At 39.1% G+C, this 19,437-nt stretch overlaps 1 protein-coding gene across 1 annotated transcript in view; it reads left to right on the forward strand.

Annotated features, from left to right (window-relative positions):
- CAMK1D (calcium/calmodulin dependent protein kinase ID) overlaps positions 1–19,437 on the forward strand; it is a 272,636-nt gene that overhangs the window by 230,753 nt on the left and 22,446 nt on the right. Inside the window, exons 4-9 of the mRNA XM_075208648.1 lie at positions 490–628; positions 7,799–7,925; positions 11,306–11,381; positions 14,641–14,753; positions 16,039–16,117; positions 18,774–18,861. Of these exons, the coding sequence (XP_075064749.1) occupies positions 490–628; positions 7,799–7,925; positions 11,306–11,381; positions 14,641–14,753; positions 16,039–16,117; positions 18,774–18,861 (622 nt within the window). The remainder of the gene's footprint in view (positions 1–489; positions 629–7,798; positions 7,926–11,305; positions 11,382–14,640; positions 14,754–16,038; positions 16,118–18,773; positions 18,862–19,437) is intronic.

The raw sequence follows: 19,437 nt of genomic DNA on the forward strand, positions 1-19,437 counted from the left end.
ACTGTGATTTATATCTGCTGAGCTTCCCAGGCTTCATTTCTTACGGCCACATGTCACACTCCAAAGGAGCACTCATGCAGGCCACAATTCTTGTGGTCGGACTCCGGTGGTGTATTCCAATGCCATGTACGCTTAACCCCTCTACAAGGTCACTGACACATTCAGTGTCAGTATATCTCAGTTATTGGGGCTTTAGGATCCTAAATCGGACCTAATGGCATTAGATTTCTTTTGTGAGTTATGAACTCCTTCTAAATTGCCAATAATACCACACTTAAATAAACAGCAATTAAGTAATTATAAGTAGGCATACTTTTAATTAAAGCCTCAACCATGGATAACAAACCTGAGTCTCAGACATAATTTGGGTCCCGGCCAAAATGCCCAAAAAAAATGGTTAAGAACATTTGTAAATTCCAGTGTTATGCTTTTAGAATGATCATTTTAGTAATTATTTTTTTAATGTTGAATGTTCTGTTTGTTTCATAGAGTGTCTGGAGGAGAATTGTTTGACAGGATAGTTGAAAAAGGCTTTTATACTGAGAAAGATGCAAGCGCACTCATACGACAAGTCTTAGATGCGGTTTTTTACCTTCACAGACTGGGAATTGTGCACAGAGATTTAAAGGTAGGTTACACAATTTACTATCATCTAAGAACGGTACTATTTATGCACAGCATGGTTGCTATTGCTAGCAAAACTCAGTGCAGAGACAGTCCCCCTACCCCTCACACAGTATTATTATTATTATTATTACCATTTATTTATATAGCGCCACTAATTCCGCAGCGCTGTACAGAGACCTCACTCACAGTATTGGCTGGGCTCTGCCACGCATTTGTCTGCCATAATTTCCACCATGCGTCCTTTAATTAACTCTCCCTCCCACCAGTTTGACTATCTAAATGGCAGGAAATAAGCTCAGTGAGTGATAGCAGAGGGACTCCACAAACACATATTTATCAGATGCCTCTAGCCAAAACACAACCACAGCATTCACCATCAGAAATCTATTGTTAACGCTTTTTTTGAGGGGGGGAGAGGGGTTGCTTTTACAACATCTTTCTAGATTTATATAAAGTAAGTAAGTGAATAAAATGTGAGAGCAAATGTTTATGTTGGGTATCACTGATCTGAAGAAGTAATTGTGAGTATTTGTGGGTATATTTCTGGGGTTGCATTAATTAAGTAAAGGGAAAGTGTGCACCAGTATTGAAACACATTAAAGCAGCAACCTGATACAATTCTAACCTTAATCTCAGTAATAAGTTAAAACAATACATTTAATCAAAGGGACCAATATCTGTAATAACATATCAGCAGGCAGTTTAAATAAGTATTACAAGCTATAACAAACAAATCTGACAATAACACTGGAAGGAGCTGGGCGCTGCAGATGAAGACTCAGAAGACCGCCTGTTGCCCACCGCTGTTTTAGACTAATGCAATGGTATGTGTATTTGTAACCTAAAGAGAGTAGTGGCAACCATTTTATGGGCTGAACCATTCCTCACAAAATTGTCCTAGAGGTAAGGACAATTAGGGTAGAGGTAAGGAGGGGGGTTTCTGTGCTTCCTGAGCTCATCTTAGGACACCTGCATCACGGTTCGACAGGTTTGCTGAGTGTGGGTTAGGTGTATGAAAGTAAGCATGTATACACCCATGTGCAGTGGTGGAAGTGGGGTGTACACAGGGTATGATATACCACCACTTCTACTGCCTTTATTGTAAAACTATCAAATTTCATTCACTTACTGTCATGGACAAATTTTTTTAGAATGGCACAAGTATTGGATTTCACAAAGTTTGCTGCTTCAGTGTTTCTAGACCTATTTTGTTGGATATTGCTATAGTATACTGAAGTACAATTACAAGCATTTCATAAGTGTCAAAGGCTTTCATTGACAATTACATTAAGTTTATGCAAAGAGTCAATATCTGCAGTGTTTGACCCTTCTTTTTGAAGACCTCTGCAATTCACCCTGGCATGCTGTCATTCAACTTCTGGGCCACATACTGACTGATGGCCGCCCATTCTTGCCTAATCAATGCTTGGAGTTTGCCAGAATTTGTGGGTTTTTGTTTATCCACCCGCCTCTTGAGGATTGACCACAAGTTCTCAATGGGATTAAGGTCTGGGGAGTTTCCTGGCCATGGACCCAAAATTTGAATGTTTTGATCCCAGAGCCACTTAATTTTCACTTTTGCCTTATGGAAAGGTGCTCCATCATGCTGGAAAAGGCATTATTTGTCACCTAACTGTTCTTGGATGGTTGTGAGAAGTTTCTCTTGGAGGATGTTTTTGGTACCATTCTTTATTCATGGCCGTGTTCTTAGGCAAAATTGTGAGTGAGCCCACTCCCTTGGCTGAGAAGCAACCCCACACATGAATGGTTTCAAAATGCTTTACTGTTGGCATGACACAGGACTGATCTTAGCGCTCAGCTTTCCTTTTCTGGACAAGCATTTTTTCAGATGCCCCAAACAATCTGAAAGGGTATTCATCGGAGAAAATGACTTTACCCCAGTCCTCAGCAGTTCAATCTCTGTACCCTTTGTAGAATATCAGTGTGTACCTGTTTTCCTGCAGAGAAGTGGCTTCTTTGCTGGCCTTCTTGACACCGGCTATCCTCCAACTCACTGTGCGCGCAGATGTACTCACACCTGCCTGCTGCCATTCCTGAGCAAGCTCTGTACTGGTAATGCCCATTGGTGGTGCCCCGATCCCGCAGCTGAATCATCTTTAAGAGATGGTCCTGACTCTTGCTGGATGTCCTTGGGCACCCTGAAGCCTTCTTCACAACTATTAAACCTCTCTCCTTGAAGTTCTTGATGATCTGATAAATGGTTGATTTAGGTGCAATCTTACTAGCAGCAATATCCTTGCCAGTGAAGCACTTTTTGTGCAAAGCAATGATGACTGCACATGTTTCCTTGCAGATAACCATAGTTAACAGAGGAAGAACAATGATTTTAAGCACCACCCTCATTTTAAAACTTCTAGTCTGTTATTCTAACTCAATCAGTATGACAGAGGGATCTCCAGCTTTGTCCTCGTCAACATTCTTACTTGGGTTTAACGAGAGAATCACTGACCTGATGTCAGCTGGCCCTTTTGTGGCAGGGCTGAAATGCAGTCGAAATGTTATTTTTGGGATTTCATTGTCATTGCAAAGAGGGATTTTGAAATTAATTGCAATTCATCTGATCACTCTTCATGACATTCTGAAGTATATGCAAATTACCATCATAAAAAAACGGAGGCAGCAGAATTTGTGAAAAATAATATTTGTGTCAGTCTCAAAACTTTTGGCCATGACTGTACATTACATTTTTCTTACTGCCACTTCTAAATTTCCACTTTGACCACTGCCATGTAAACATGATATTACCTTTACTTAGAGATCCAAGGTGTAGAGAAGATGCATTTAGAGAGGCTGCACAGAAACAGGCACGGGCTGGGATACTGCAGGCAGGGGGGCACCCAGACGGCCGCATCTCATTACACGGTATGCGGCCGCGTCATTGATGACGCAGCCGCATCTGATGACATCAGATGCGGCCGCAGAAAAAAATCCGGAGAAATTGCATCGGGGGGCGGCCGGCCGGCCTACCCCCCGGCCCTAAAAGCGGAAATTCTGAGCGGCCCGGGGGGGCGATACCCCCCGGCCCAGCCCGCACCTGCACAGAAATATCCTTTACGAAAAAGGATTTGAATTCTACAGTTTCTCAGTAATAAAGGGTCATCATATACATTCACCGTGAAACCTTTTACATCTCTAAGGTGCACTTTTACTGGAAGTTGTGACCAATGTATTGAAATCATTCAAACACACAAAAATGCCACATGTAATAATGATAGTCCTGATTTCCCCTCACTTTTCTGATTTTATGACACAAATAAGGCTAAACCAAGCAGTATTTCAGTAGAAAAAGTAGGAATTAACGAATGGTGTGGTCAAAATGGTAGTAGACAGGACTTTAAAGCCAAGATAAAATATAGTTTTGGATATCAGATAAGTTAGAAGATCAATTAAATAAACAAAAACTTAGTTACTTTCTCTCCCCGATCTTACAATCTTGTGGGTTCTGAGATTCTTGTTCCTGATAATGCTGCAGTAGTATGAGAAGAGCATGCCTTGACCAGGAGAGAGGACTACATGAAGAATTTCAGACATTGCTTGACACGGTAATTTGGAGGATCAGGGCAGAGGAGGAAAGATTATTATTTCTAACCTTACTCTGCCGAAAACTACATTTTTAAAAAAAAATTTGGGTGATTGAAGGGACATTTTGGCTCTTTCTACCATGCACACATGGGCAGGCTGGCCCGGGGGGCAGGGGGGCAGCGCCCCCCCGGGCCGCCCAGTCTTACCGTTATTAGGGCCGGGGGGTAGGCTGGCCAGCCGGCCGCCCCCTGGATGCAATATATCCTGTTTTCACCGCGGCTGCATCTCGTGTCATGTGATGCGGCTGCCTGTGTGCCCCCTGGGCTTCCCTCTCCCAGCCCGTGCCTGCATGCACATTACTTTTTGGACCCTATAATTCTGCAAAAGTAGATAAAAATTAATTTTCTGAGGCCAGTTATAAACATCAGGATGAGAATGAGCATCTATGAATGTTCTTGTCAGATAAGTAAGCCCATTTTCGCAAATGGAATAGCTCTGAGATTTTGTAAATGATTGTTATTGTGTTTTAGAGGAACTGGGACTTGCTGCTTTATTCCTGTTAAAGGATGTGCCTGTTAAGATCAATTTCTTGACTATGCAGCGTCAATTCCGCTCTCTCTTGTCAGACTCCCTTACCAGTGAAGGGATAACCCACATAACCAAGACCCCCGAAAACACGCAGTTACTTCAAACTATCGTCTGAGAAAGCTTCTCTCCTTCCCTCTATACCAAACCGCACTATAAACTCAAGCCCTTCTTCTAGCTACCACAACCAATCCTCATTCTTCACTTCATCATCAGCATCACCATTTATTTATATAGCGCCACTAATTCCGCAGCGCTGTACAGAGAACTCACATCAGTCCCTGCCCCATTGGGGCTTACAGCCTAAATTCCCTAACATACACACACACACACACAGACACAGACAGACACACAGACTAGGGTCAGTTTTGTTAGCAGCCAATTAATCTACCAGTATGTTTTTGGAGTGTGGGAGGAAACCGGAGCACCCTGCGGAAACCCACACAGACACGGGGAGGACATACAAACTCCACACAGATAAGTTCATGGTCGAGAATTGAACTCATGACCCCAGTGCTGTAAGGTAGAAGTGCTATCCACTTAGCAACTGTGCTGCCCACTTAAAAATAAGCATTTCCCATTATACCTTACATCCATTTATTCCTAGGTTAATCATGTCCGTCTTCCACAAATCATCACTTCTTCCAGGGTCTTGTTTATTATTGGTTTGTATCTTATATAAGTGAAACAGTGCAGGTGTTTAATAATTTTTTGGGGAATTGTGTAAAAAAAACCTGTTTCTTAAACATGTATTTTTTCTTTAGTTTTGTCTATTTCCTTCCTCTATAATGACCATAAAATAAACATAACATAACAAATATAGAATGATCTTGTCAATGTAACAAATATGTATACATTGTTATTGGCAAAACAAAATGTTATCAATCTAATCATTTTAGTTCAGGAGATGAAATATGTATTCTATTTTATTTTATTATGTAGCCCTGCAATCCAGTGAATGTCCCTTATTAATAAATGAGTATTCTTAATGCAATTTAAGAAGATTAGGTGTTCTGTTATTGTGCAGGATAATCTGTTTATCTGCTCTCTATAGCCTTAGTAAGTTACTACAAACATCCTTAATTATTTATTGTGTACAACAGTAAAAATTCAGAATTAGACTGGACATTATCATTTTTCAGACTAAAAGATCATCATGTCATATACAAACAAGTGTCCGACCTGTGAAGAGTTTATATGAGCGATGATGGCCGATGTGTATTGTATGATGCATGATGAATTACACATGATAAGCATGAATCTGTGGATGGATGATCAGTTCTAAGTGACAACTGAGAACTGAAGAGTGATAGGCCATGAGCAACAATGAAAGATAAAGAATGCATGACAAGTTATGAGAAATGGGTAATGAATGTCAATGAATGATGTCTGACCACTGAAGCCAATCAGAGAACAGCAAACTGCTCAGTTTATGTACTATGTAAGGATATATATACTGTGGGTCTCATTCATTAAGGAAAGTAAAGCACAAAAATGAGTAACTTTGAACCTTGGCAAATCCATGATACAATGCAAGGGGTGCAAATGATTTCATTATTTTGTACATAAGGAAAATGCTGGCGGTCTTTTCATGTAGGACACAAATACTTGAGAGCTTTATTTTTACACTGACATTAAAGATCTAGGACATGCCCTACCCCAATTATAAATCTGTCCTCACATTTTAAGTTTACCTCCCCCTCAAATACAACATGGTTTTGCCAAGGTGAAAAGTTACTCTTTTTTTTTTTTTTTTGCTTTAGTGTCCTTAATGAATCACCACTGACTGACACCATATATTGGACACCATGCATTTCTTTTTAATCTAAAAATCAATCTGATGAATTATATATGATATGGGAAAATACGCATCAAACATCAGGTAGTGATGAGATATTGAAACTGAAAGTAGTAGTACACCAGGTGCTATACAAAGGATAATCCATAAAAAAATGTAAAAGGTTCGAGGGAAGGCAGTGAGCAGGGTTAACCAGAGACAGACCAAAGATCAGAACCGGCAGGGAGCAGGGATAACCAGAGACGGACCAAAGATCAGGACAGGCAGTGATCAGGGATAACCAGAGACGGACCAAAGATCAGGACAGGCAGTGATCAGGGATAACCAGAGCCGGACCAAAGATGAGGACAGGCAGTGATCAGGGATAACCAGAGCCGGACCAAAGATTAGGACAGACAGTGATCAGGGATAACCAGAGACGGACCAAAGATCAGGACAGGCAGTAAGCAGGGATAACCAGAGACACACCAAAGATCAGGACAGGCAGCAAACACGGAATTCCAGAAACAAAGTCAAGTGTCTAAGGCGGGCAGAAGACAGAGAATATCCAGTGACAGGTAAAAGGTCAGACAACAAGTGATTAGTAATAGTTCCGCAAACAGCAGGCTTCACATAAGGCAGGGAACAAACACTATAACCACCAGGGAGGCTAAGTCCCTCCTGCTATTTAAGTAACAAAGTCCAGTCTCTCCCCCCCCCCCCCTCCCCATCTAATGGGTTGTAGTATCGCAATCAAGTGGTCGCCTCTCTGATGAACAGCGTCCCAGATGCACAGCAACAGCTGGGATGGAAGACTCCATGCAGGTGTCACTGATTACAGGAAGAGGCACCTTGGCTGCCTGACAACCAGCTGGGAAGGAGGCAGAGAGTGGGCTTTAGCAAGTAGCTTGGTGGCTCATAACATACTCTCAACAAATCACATATTTGTTTTGTCTCTATGAATGAAGATGTTTGAGTCTGATAAATGATGATGTTCTAAAATGGACACTGTACTCTTGCAATGCTGCCATTCTTCATTTCTTCCTACATAGTTTTAATTTGATGAAAGTGAAAATTGAAAGGCCAGAATAGAATAGAATAGAATAAAACAAATGTTTAATTTTTGATACTGCTTACACAGTGACCCTAAAAAAAATCTGTACTAGGACTGAATACACTTCGTATCTCCAGGCCGGACCATCTTTCATATATAGCTATTTACTTTTGCCGAAGAGTGATTGACACTTTTTCTTTGTTTCTCTGTAGCCTGAGAATCTGCTATATTTCAGTCAAGAAGGAGAGTCAAAGATTATGATAAGTGATTTTGGACTTTCCAAGATGGAAGGTAAAGGAGATGTGATGTCCACAGCGTGTGGAACGCCTGGGTATGTTGGTAAGTGATAAACTATACAGGAGTATTTTATGGCCACAGACTGGCAGCTCCTTTTACTAGTGTACATATGTCAACATTAAAGTGAAAGTATTAAAATATTTAGCATAGATGTATACACCCAGAAAAATCTATAGAGAAATACTTTACGCCACAGAGGAGGCACATTTAGCACTGCCTATTAGCAGTGAAAATATTGTACGTTGCCAAAATGTTCACAATTATCATCAAATAAGCACAGTTCTTACTTTGCTGTTGTGTCCGGTGGAAGAAGGTTCAAAGGACTACCCCATCCACAGTTGCTGTGGAGGGGACTGTTGAAGTAAAGATAAAAAAAAGTAATAAATGGCCAGCATGCCCTTCAGACCTCTTCACAAGCCATCAGACCTCTCAACAGGCCTATTAGACCTTACCAGAGGCCCCTTACAGACCTCTCCATATACCCATCAGATGTCACCAGATACCCTTTACAGACTTTTCCACATGCCCATCAGATGTCACCAGATACCCCTTACAGACTTTTCCACATGCCCATCAGATGTCACCAGGTATTAATATTTACCAGGGTTCACCCGCCACTAGTTGGTATTAATAATTAACCGTATCCACCCTCCACTAGTTTAATGACCACTATTTAGTCACTAGTTACTAATAGGACAGTGCACTTACTGGACATAGTAATACAGTTCTATTACACTCTTTACAACCACAGAACACTGCACCTACCCAACATGACCGGACCACTACACATGATTACAACATAATTGTATAGTGTTCTAAATACTTCTCTTTAATGCATATAACTTACAGGATTATAGAATATACTGTGCCCAGAAAGTAAAACAAGGAAACTAACACTTAGTAACTGTCTATTATTAAAAACTATGACATTATCAGGGACAAATAGTTCAGCTGATAAATCTTTAAAACCCAGCACTGTCAAAGGAATTTGAGCAGTTGACCGCTGTGTACTGTAAATGTTGGGGTTTTTTTTGGCTTTTTTTTATAGAATTTGGTGTTTTCTCACAATTCATAAGATAGGATGGTTTTAAACATTCTTCATATTCAGACCATGTGTTAGTGAATCTTGTTTCTCTTGTGACTTACCAACCTTGTGAAGTTCAGTAAGAAAATCGAAGGAGTCTTAAAATAGAAGCCTTGATCATCTATAACATTCTATGTTGAGCAACATTTATTAAATTGTTTGTAGAGTGTCCTCTAAGGTCCTCTTGCCAAACAATTTGTGTCGGAGAGGCATTTATTAAGCTTTAATCCAAGGCTCATGTAACAAGACTATATAATAGAACTTGCAAGGTTGATTTAGTGAAAATTGATTTTTGGCTCCTAGTGTCCTGAGAGCAGGAATCAGGTGAAACCCATCATCTGTGTATTAGAGAAGCAGCTCCTCGCGGGCACTTTCATCCCACAAAGTCTATATCTTCTTTGATGTGATCTCTGTAAGTGGGTCACATTTATTCTTGTCACAAGAAGGATATTTTCATGAATTTTATAAAAACACTTCAGACTACGTTTTAATATAATGTAAGTGTCTGTGACAAGGACAATCAGTCTTCCACCACAGCGACATGATTTTAACAGTATTTTGTGCATGTTTAGTGAAAATTACCATCTAATTTTATCTTAAGCGACAGTTACAGCAAAATCAACGTGACTTTGTTACATTTACATTAACATCACTTTCAGCAAAATAGTGTTTTTGTGTTTTGACTTAAGCATTTCTCATCTTTTAATGGGAACTTCACTGTTAGGCTGGATACCCACTGGCATTAAGAAAACAGCAGTGTCACCTGGGGCCGGTGCTGTGTTCTAAGATGCCCCCCTGCTTAGGCTTGGCTCTTGTGCAATGAAGCCCCGTTTGTCGTTTCAATACCATGCACGGAAGAGGCGTCACTGGGTGGGTGGCTTGGAAGTTGGAAATATTTTTTCAGTGCAGGCAGCTGGCATGGTGCCATTAGTAGTGGTGCTCCCTTCTGCCACACTTAGGGCTTAGAGTGTTCTGCCTACACTGGTAACACCAATGCGATAGTGGTGTGTAGGTAGAGATTACATCTTTGGTCAGGAGGGGGGGTAATGGAAGTGGAAGGGTGTATGGGGTTATTAGAAACAATAATGTTCCATTCCCATGCCAGTTTGTATGCATTTACTGATGTTAGAAATACTAGTAAGAGCATGTGTTTTGGCACTAATGGACAACCATTTGTAGGAAACTTTTACTGTGCATCTACATTTAGAATTGGGGTAACTTACAATTTAGAAAAAGTGCCTATATGTCTGCCATGTGCATACATTGGAGCACACCCTATGATGAATGCATAGGTGACACTTGCACCATCATCGTCATTTATTTATATAGCGCCACTAATTCCGCAGTGCTGTACAGAGAACTCATTCACATCAGTCCCTGCCCCATTGGAGCTTACAGTCTAAATTCCCTAATATAGACACACACTCACACAGACACAGACAGACAGGAAGACAGACAGAGAGGGAGAGGCAAGGGTCAATTTTGATACTCACTGAACTCACTGTGGTGTGCTCAGGGTACATTTGACCTTAATTTACCAGGTAGTTTGAGATTCACACATCAAAAACTACAATGCATTTATGTGTACATATGTTTTCTAATTTTGAGGATTAGTTAGTCATTCATATTTAACAAGGTTCTGGATGATCCTAGTTATCAATGAAGGAGGGAGCATTTAGGCAGTGTCAGCCCAAGCTATGGTCTAAGGCGTCAGATTGCAAAGGATGCCAGTATGATTGATTTTTGTATCCGGTTACGTAAAGTGACTGTCCTTTCCTTCCATCTGTGGAAGCTCCACTCACCTTTCTGTATCTCTGTATGACTCACACTATCGCACAGACATGCAAGATGGACCGGTAACTATCCTTGGTGCTGAGACGGTGCTGTATTAGGAGTGCATGTGGTGATATTTGTTTTGTCACATGTTTGCCCCCCCCCCCCCCCCGCCCCCCTTATGACTGTCTTCCCAAGGCACAACAACGGATCAGACTGGTCCTCCATTGTTGAAAATTAGTAAAAAGGAAAAAGGCATTTGCTTTCGTTTTCTAAACTGCCCAAGAAACAAAATCAGAATCTGATTGGCTGCACATTTTAGTCTCTCGCCATTCATCTGGCATATGTCCGCCTTGACTTAACCTCTGCTTCCATCTACTGTTTGTGGTCACTTGACATATTGGCTAAATTCTCCAGCAGACAAGTAAGTTAGAAACAACAGCAAATATGTGCTTGTTTTTCTACAATAACTCAACATGAAAGTTATTAACAATACTTTGAAAATTATGTTATTATTATTCAAAGCTTTTTAACTAAATTTCTTAATGTCTCTAATATTTTACAGCTCCAGAAGTGCTTGCGCAGAAACCCTACAGCAAAGCAGTAGACTGCTGGTCTATTGGTGTAATAGCATATATTCTGTAAGTATTGAGTGTGTTTTATCACTGTTACTCTAATGTACTACTCAGCTGAACATATTTTCATGTTTGAGATGCATTTGATACCACTGTATTGCTCCATCAGTTAGGAAGATCCCTCACATCTCTATTCTGTGCTGTTGAGGAACTCTGCTCCTTCTATTTTCAAACTCAATCTGTGACTTATTGCTTAACCCTATTGCCCTCCATCATGAAACTACCCGTCACATGCAGCCCTGACCTCACAAACATAATTAACCAAGTGGACAAAGCCAGTTTTTTTTCACAAATCGGTACATTTATCATTTATATTTTGCACTGCTGGGAACATTATCATATTTTGATTGGCCACATACTAGAATAAATATGTTATCAGACTATGGAAGATTCAAAGGAATACAGCTAGACAACCATACTGCTATTCAGTGATATTAATCTTGGTATGTTAAAAAGACTGGAACAGTATAACAAAAGTCTAATTTTGAGGCATACTTGATGTGCAGCACGGAATAATTTAGTTTTGCACCCGTGCACCTAGATGGTCCACCCAACACATATAAAGGTGAACGCCTTCTCTCCGCTATTATAAGACACTTCTGCAAACTGGAGTGCACCTAAATTTGTGGCAAACATCACATCAAAAGACAGAACACTAGCTATTATAGAACAACCCCTTTCATGAAAACCTTTCAGTTTAGCCTCCTGTATGACTTAAATGAATCATGAATAATCATTATTACACATGGCAATCTGGGCATTTGTATCTTTCTTTAACATTTGGCAAAGTGCTCCCGGAAATGAGAGTGCAAAGTGAAGGTGCAAGGTATAGGACAGGAACTGATCTCCTCCGGTTTAGAGCTTTGCGGAATGGAAATGGTCATAAACCCCTTCCCCCCCTGCAATGAATATCCCTAAAATGCCTAATCTCCATCACTTTATTTAATTTCAGCATTTGCACTCTGCAAATTAAAACGTAATTTCTGATTGTCAAGTGTGTGTCATTGATGAGCACCAATATGTGTAAGTGAGGTTAGGGTATGTGACCATTATTATGTACAGTATATATGTTTGCAGAAGGGATTAATCGTGACACCTGAAATATTTATTTTCACAATGCTGAGCCATTTCTTTGCAATAGTATAAAATATTTATATATATCTATATCTATATCTATATCTATATCTATATATATATCTATATATATCTATCTAGATATATATATATATATATCTAGATATATATATATATATATATATATATATATATATATATATATATATAGATCTATATATAGATATATAGATATATAGATATATATATATATCTATATATAGATATATAGATATATATAGATATATAGATATATAGAGATATATATATATATATATATATATATATATATATAGATAGATAGATATAGATATAGATATAGATATACAGATATATATATATAGATAGATATATAAATAATCTTAGCCCACATTTCCTGTGTGTGTGTGCTACTTATAATGATTTGTCTGTATAGTAGTAGTACCTGTGAGTGTTCTTGGAATACAAATACAATTCTATTTACCTTATTTACCTTATATACACATTTGTTTTCCAATAAAGTAGATTACAGTGGTATAATTTGCAAATAATTATAATGTTGTGCGGACATCTGGGCCTTTCACAGAGAGAAACAGGCTATATTTAGAATAAATAGCTGAACACTAGCCATTACTGGAGATTTTACACACATTATAATTCAATAATATACTTATCTGACTTGCACAAATGCCAGTTAGTAATTCATAATTATTACCTCCAGACTGCTTTGTTTAGTTTATTGTACATTCTGTCAAATACTCCATTGATGGCAAAATGTGTTAGTCACAGGAGCTCGTTCTCATTTATGACATTTCCTTTTATTTTACAACAAAAGTCTGTGTTATACAGATTGCTGTTTTGTAATAGTGTCTACATTGAACTGTCTAGTACATAAATAGTCTTTCTGTATAAGTTATACTGCTCAAACTTATCAGTTTATGTTTTGTGCACACTACTATTATAGTGTAGTATACTATTATAGTATTTTATAGCCCTGCTAGTACAAATTAAGAAACAGTAATCTATAGAACAACCCATGAATATCAACATTCACCCATCCAAGTATATGTCGAAGGACATAATTGAGGCCACTACCTCTAGCTGGATTTTCTAAATGAGGCCTTACGGGTGTTTAGAATAATATTCGCTACAGTGAAAATGTGCTTAGCTGTTATCACTCACAGAAATAATGTAATGGACCTTTCAAGCATTCGCTAGATGTTATTAGATGCTGGTTGTATGGCGCGGTATGAACATGCCACGGAATATGGAAAATGTAGCCGTCTATAGTCCGTGATAGGGCAAAATCTTAGGTGTTCCTTTGGGTAAATAATACAAATGGAGTACTTTTTTTTCTTACTGATCGGAGTGTGTCTGTGGCAGGGTAATGGGTTAACCCCACTCCTTCCTCTTGATGAAATGAGCCATCCACTTCACAAGGCCCAGATCAACACTTATATATACGTGTGTTATACAAGTGTTTGCCAGTCACATGATCAACATTTATATGGTTGACACTATAATATAGACAAGTTTGGAAAGTTGATAATAATGGCCTCTACAGTATTGTTAGGACGACAATTCAAATGTAGACAGTATTAGTAGGTCGACAATGACATCCATAATCCTAACAACTTAGAGGTGTCAGAGGATTTTGGTGCACAGAGGAAGGGAGAGAGCGGCCCCCACATCTCAGGCTAATGATTAATCTCATTATTATGAGGAAGCTTTCTACCTCTGCCATGACTCTTACTTGGATCATGAACCCAACACGCAGGGTGGCCAGAGAAAGAAGTTATGGATAAAAGAGCGGAAATTCACTGGTTTTTTTTTCCATGTTTGCCTTACTACATAGACCTCTAAGTGTTACTAGCCATAGAGCACAGTGGGATTGTGCATCCATGCCATTGTGCGTGGATATGTCTTCAGTTAGACTTTGTAAACCTCCCACTGGCACCTGCTGATTACATGAATGAGAACTTTTTTTTGCAGATCTGATTCTGAGCACTGAACACAAGCTCCTGGACTGTTGCTTAGCTTAATGGCACTGATAATTAATCCGACGCAGGATATGGATTGAATGTGATATAATTTACCTATTGCACTGTGCCTTCTATATTGTTACAGGTGTAACATATGTAGTGTTAACAATTGTACATACCTGTTTTTTCAGACTTTGTGGGTATCCACCTTTCTATGATGAAAATGATTCCAAATTGTTTGAACAGATTCTGAAGGCAGATTATGAATTTGATTCTCCATATTGGGATGATATCTCAGATTCTGGTATGTACAGCATGACTCCACAATGTTTGCTAATTAGCCATTAGAGAATTATGAGACTATAGCAGCACTGATAAGTGTCATGTACAGTGCTTTCTGGTTTTCACTCACATTAGTGTTTTCATGAAAAAGAGGAAATGTTAAGAAAATCTAATTAAATATTTCTTACTCATATGTCATTACCACATTCCATTACCACTTTCTTCCTTTGCTGTATGTCTCTGCCCATCCCTTAGCAATGTTTTGTAAAGATAGCCACTTGATTCAGCTTACATGACTCTGGATGTATGGATTGTGTATACTCCAAACGGGAGTTGTTTCTCCAATCTTCTTATCACCAGATATCTGAAAGTCTAACTGGCTCACTAAAAGCTATGGCTACAGCACATCTTTTCAGAGTATTGTGCACACACCTTAACTTTTGTACACTTTCGCACATACATAAGGGCTCATGCACTCTTATGAATTGGGAAAATGTTGTGCACTTTAGTAGCGCATCCATTCTCTTCTACCAGTACAATCTATAGCGCTGGTCTCATGCATTAGCGGCACCTCCTACACTTCTTTGATGTATTTTTAATGCACTTTTCATGCACCTAGTAATGGATAAGCGTCAACCACGAAATTGCTTTGTTTCTGGGTCACCCACATTGATGATAACTAAAACTCAAATTTGAAAATACCATTCTGATCACAGGTAATCTATTATTTACAATAAATACAATTTTTGTCTGCAGGGGTGATTTACTGCCATGTTGCATATGTGCAGTAACTCATTGCAAGTAAAGCAAAAGCTGTGATTAATCCAGTACAAATGAGACTAATGAAAGCAAACATTGGTTAGGTTGTTATGGGTTACTGCACATTTGAACTTTTGAGCTCCTTCGTATGTCACTCTATATTTGTCTGTTTTTTAAGTTCACAGTGAGTTTGGTTCTGCAGCATAAAGGATGGAGCACTGAAATGTGACTGAATACTCACATGGTCACTGCTGAAACAGTCAGAAACAATCATGTACTGAATCAATAACTCAACAAATGTGTTGCATTTTCAGAATAACAATACCAGTGATAACTTGAATAGCTGCCCAATGATTACTTAACATGATATTAATCACAATCTTTAGTTTAACATATCATCTGCAAATACGCATATGCTATCTGCAAATAAACGCACATGAAAATGATAAATTCCTCACTGTGAATTACAAATAAGGGCACAGCTGCTGTACATCACAGATCTCAATGTAGCAACTACTTCATTTAAACCTTTCCCTTTCTTCCAACAGCTAAAGACTTTATCAGTCATTTGATGGAAAAGGACCCCAACAAGAGATACACCTGTGAACAAGCCCTGCGACACCCATGGTAAATACTTATATGCTCAGGGTTTGTTCAACCGATTGGTTAATGAGTGTTTAGTTTAGTTCCAGATGGAACACAATGAGCTTCATGTAGAGTTGGACGTAAGTCCTTGTTTTGTGTGTGTAAAATATGTCCGTATGCAAATTCTGGAGTATCTTACACTTATGGCTCCTTTCTCTTAGAGAGGCAGTATGGGGGAGGGAATGAATGTTCATGTGTAGGCAAAGTACAGTAAGGGTGTATTTATGTAATTGCAACACAATTAGACGTGGACGCCTCCACAGATAGGCCTCTCAGCAGGTGTAGCTCTTGTGGGTGCCTGACCCCTGGGGCAAAGATCCGTGGTGGTGATGATGATTGTCGCACATAGCACTCACCTGAGCCTGCATGATGTGTATATGACAAGGGGTTAATCACTACAAGACAAGTCTGCCTAAACATGATTACAAATCCCTCACATTTATACTTCACATCCTCTATCTTTGTCTAAACTGCCACCTAGAGGTTTTTTTAAAGCTAACACTTTGCAGGAGCACTGATATATCACTACAACTAAACTTTAAATCAATCAGAGTTATCATTAACCAAATAATACCCTGTGTTTCAGTTATGTAGCGCTATATTTAAAAAGCTTAATTTGCACATGAAGTTGTTAAGAAATCAGAAACAGAAATGTATGAAATGTGATTTAATATGGCAAAATAACCACAATGTTTAAGGTAACAAAAGAATAACAATAATGTGACGTACAGAATTGAAATTATTCGTTACAGTATCTTTAACAATAAAAAGGAGAAATACAGAAATAGAAAAATCCTTACACAATTCTTATATGTTGCGGGTGGACATAGAAACCTGGCCCTATTCCCCAACACATTTGACCTCCAGGAATTTGACAAAGATGCTCTGCCCTCATGATGTTTTTAAAGAGATTATGATATCTATGCTGCGAAGACGCTAAGTCCACTAGATATAACTCTCTGCTATGACACAGGAACAATAGGGGTGCCTAGCTATGGCAAATGGTCAGTTGATGTGATCTTTCTGGGCAGCAGCTGTTCCTGAGATGTGAGGACATTCTTTGAATTAAGGGATATGGCAACGGGCCCCCTTGCAGGCAGCACATCCGCCTATACACCCAAAAGGTGTGGCCGCCCTTTGCTACAGTCCCAAAGGTGCACATTTGGGCAGAGATCCACGACAAGGCCATGAGGCGCACTGCTCCTTTCTTATGTCACTGACATAACCAATAAGGACACAACGCTGTCAGTGGAGAAGAGCTGAAAGGAGCCAGCAAGGAGAAGCAGAGAAGAAGAAATGCAGAGGTAAGTAAACTACTGCAGGGGTTTGATAGAACTGGAGACACTGAGGGGCTACCAAGAATATGGTGAAGAGCCAAAAGTTGGGTGCAGGATAATTTAAAAATGGAGGTGGTGTGAGGGAAGGAAAGAGGGATCCCTGCCTGTTACTGTTCTGGGTGCCTCAATTTCTGGTGGCAGCCCTGTCCATGTTATAGAACCTATAGTAGGTATCTGTAGTATTGTACTAGAGTTAGGGCTTTATTTATTAAAAGATAAAAAGACCTGATGTTGGCGAAAACAGGTGCCTTCATTGGTGATAGGTCACAGTATTGCATCACCCTATCCATCAAAGGGATAACCGCTAGTGAGGTGTCATCAGCAGTTTAGCAAACACATAATTATTATTATACTAAGCAGTCACCATGCAAAACTCAAGACTAGGCATCCTTTTCTAATATGTGATACATGATAATCTAAATATTGGACTTTATATAAACAGTAGGGTTTTTTATTTATTTAATGTAGCTACAGTATAATATGCAATAAATGAAATGTTTTCAAAATAATTAGGAGTGATATTCTGTGTTATTCCTAGATTTACTTAACATTTCATAGAAAAATAAACAAGACTATTCAAGTACATGATATTAACTCCATCTGTGGACAAGTGTTTTTTGCTAGTGCAAGCTATTCGAAAAATTATACATCTTTTTCTCCAGGGTGTATTTACTGGATGAAAACAGTTTTCCATTTGGCTGTGTTTGAAATAGTGTGTACATATAATATGACCTTGTCAAATTGTGGAGCTGAACAAACATATCAATACAGTAATAGTGGTAGTGTGCGATGTACTGACATTGATCTTATTTTCACTAAGCTTGTGTTGTGTTTGTATGTTTGTACCCTTATAACTTACCTAACTATACTACTAATTTAAGAGGAAAAAATGTGACAAACTAAACCCCAAAATCAGTGATGGTAATGTTTTTCTACATATTAATACTCTACAGAGAGAGGCATTTGCAGTATATTGGTGTATTTCAAAGAGCATTAATGCAGGAGCAGTTCTATCCTCTACGTCCTTCTTTCATCACTCTCTTTTCTCTTTCTTTTTTCTCCTTCTCACTTTCCTCTCATTCCTCTTTTTTGCTCTCTCACACACACACTTAATCTCTAAATTTTGTTTCTTTGTTCGGCTTGGATCCCGGGTTAAGTTCCTTCAAGTACCCAAAACCAAAAGCACAAAGTGAAATTGTTACAAATAATCATGTTTTTTGGAATTATTCACCGTTCTTTTGCAACTATAGAGTAAACCATGGCTGAAAAAATAAAATTTCTGTATTTTAATTATTTTCCAGGATTGCCGGAGATACAGCGCTGTGTAAAAATATACATGAATCTGTCAGTGCACAAATCCGTAAAAACTTTGCAAAAAGCAAATGGAGGGTAAGTTATCTCACAATGTATTTTGCTCATCACATTTGCAACTGCTGAAAGTACATACCAAGTGTGACACTAAATAGCATATAATAGATCAGGGACGACACATGTCTCCTTGGCTCCCCACCTCTGGCGCCACCTCACTCCACTGTTCGCGCACCCCCCTCTCTGCTTCTTACTTTGTGTGGAGCAGGGGTAGGACAACTTGGGAGGTGTGGTGCGGTGTTGTGACATGATAGCCCAGCGCCACACTCCCAGTCCATTACCAAGATGGAGCAGAAGCAGCAGGTAAGAAGCTGTCTGCTGTCACTCCATGACAGTAACTGGCGCTTAGTGTAGGTGACCACAGGGAAAATAAAGACACTGGGTGACATTATGTTTCAGTGTTTTAGGTGCTCCGTAGGTGAAATCTTATTCATGTAAGACTGATAGAATTATTTTATCTTTACCACTTTTGCTGTATAAATTCTTAATACCACATAGAAGAAGTGTCAATAGAGGGAAGAGGCGAGATTTGAATTAACAATCTTAGTGAATAATGTAAATCATACTTGCCAACTTTTTTGTTCTTCCCTCTGGGAG

Source organism: Mixophyes fleayi, chromosome 4 (assembly GCF_038048845.1).
Source record: "Mixophyes fleayi isolate aMixFle1 chromosome 4, aMixFle1.hap1, whole genome shotgun sequence".
Taxonomy (NCBI): domain Eukaryota; kingdom Metazoa; phylum Chordata; class Amphibia; order Anura; family Limnodynastidae; genus Mixophyes; species Mixophyes fleayi.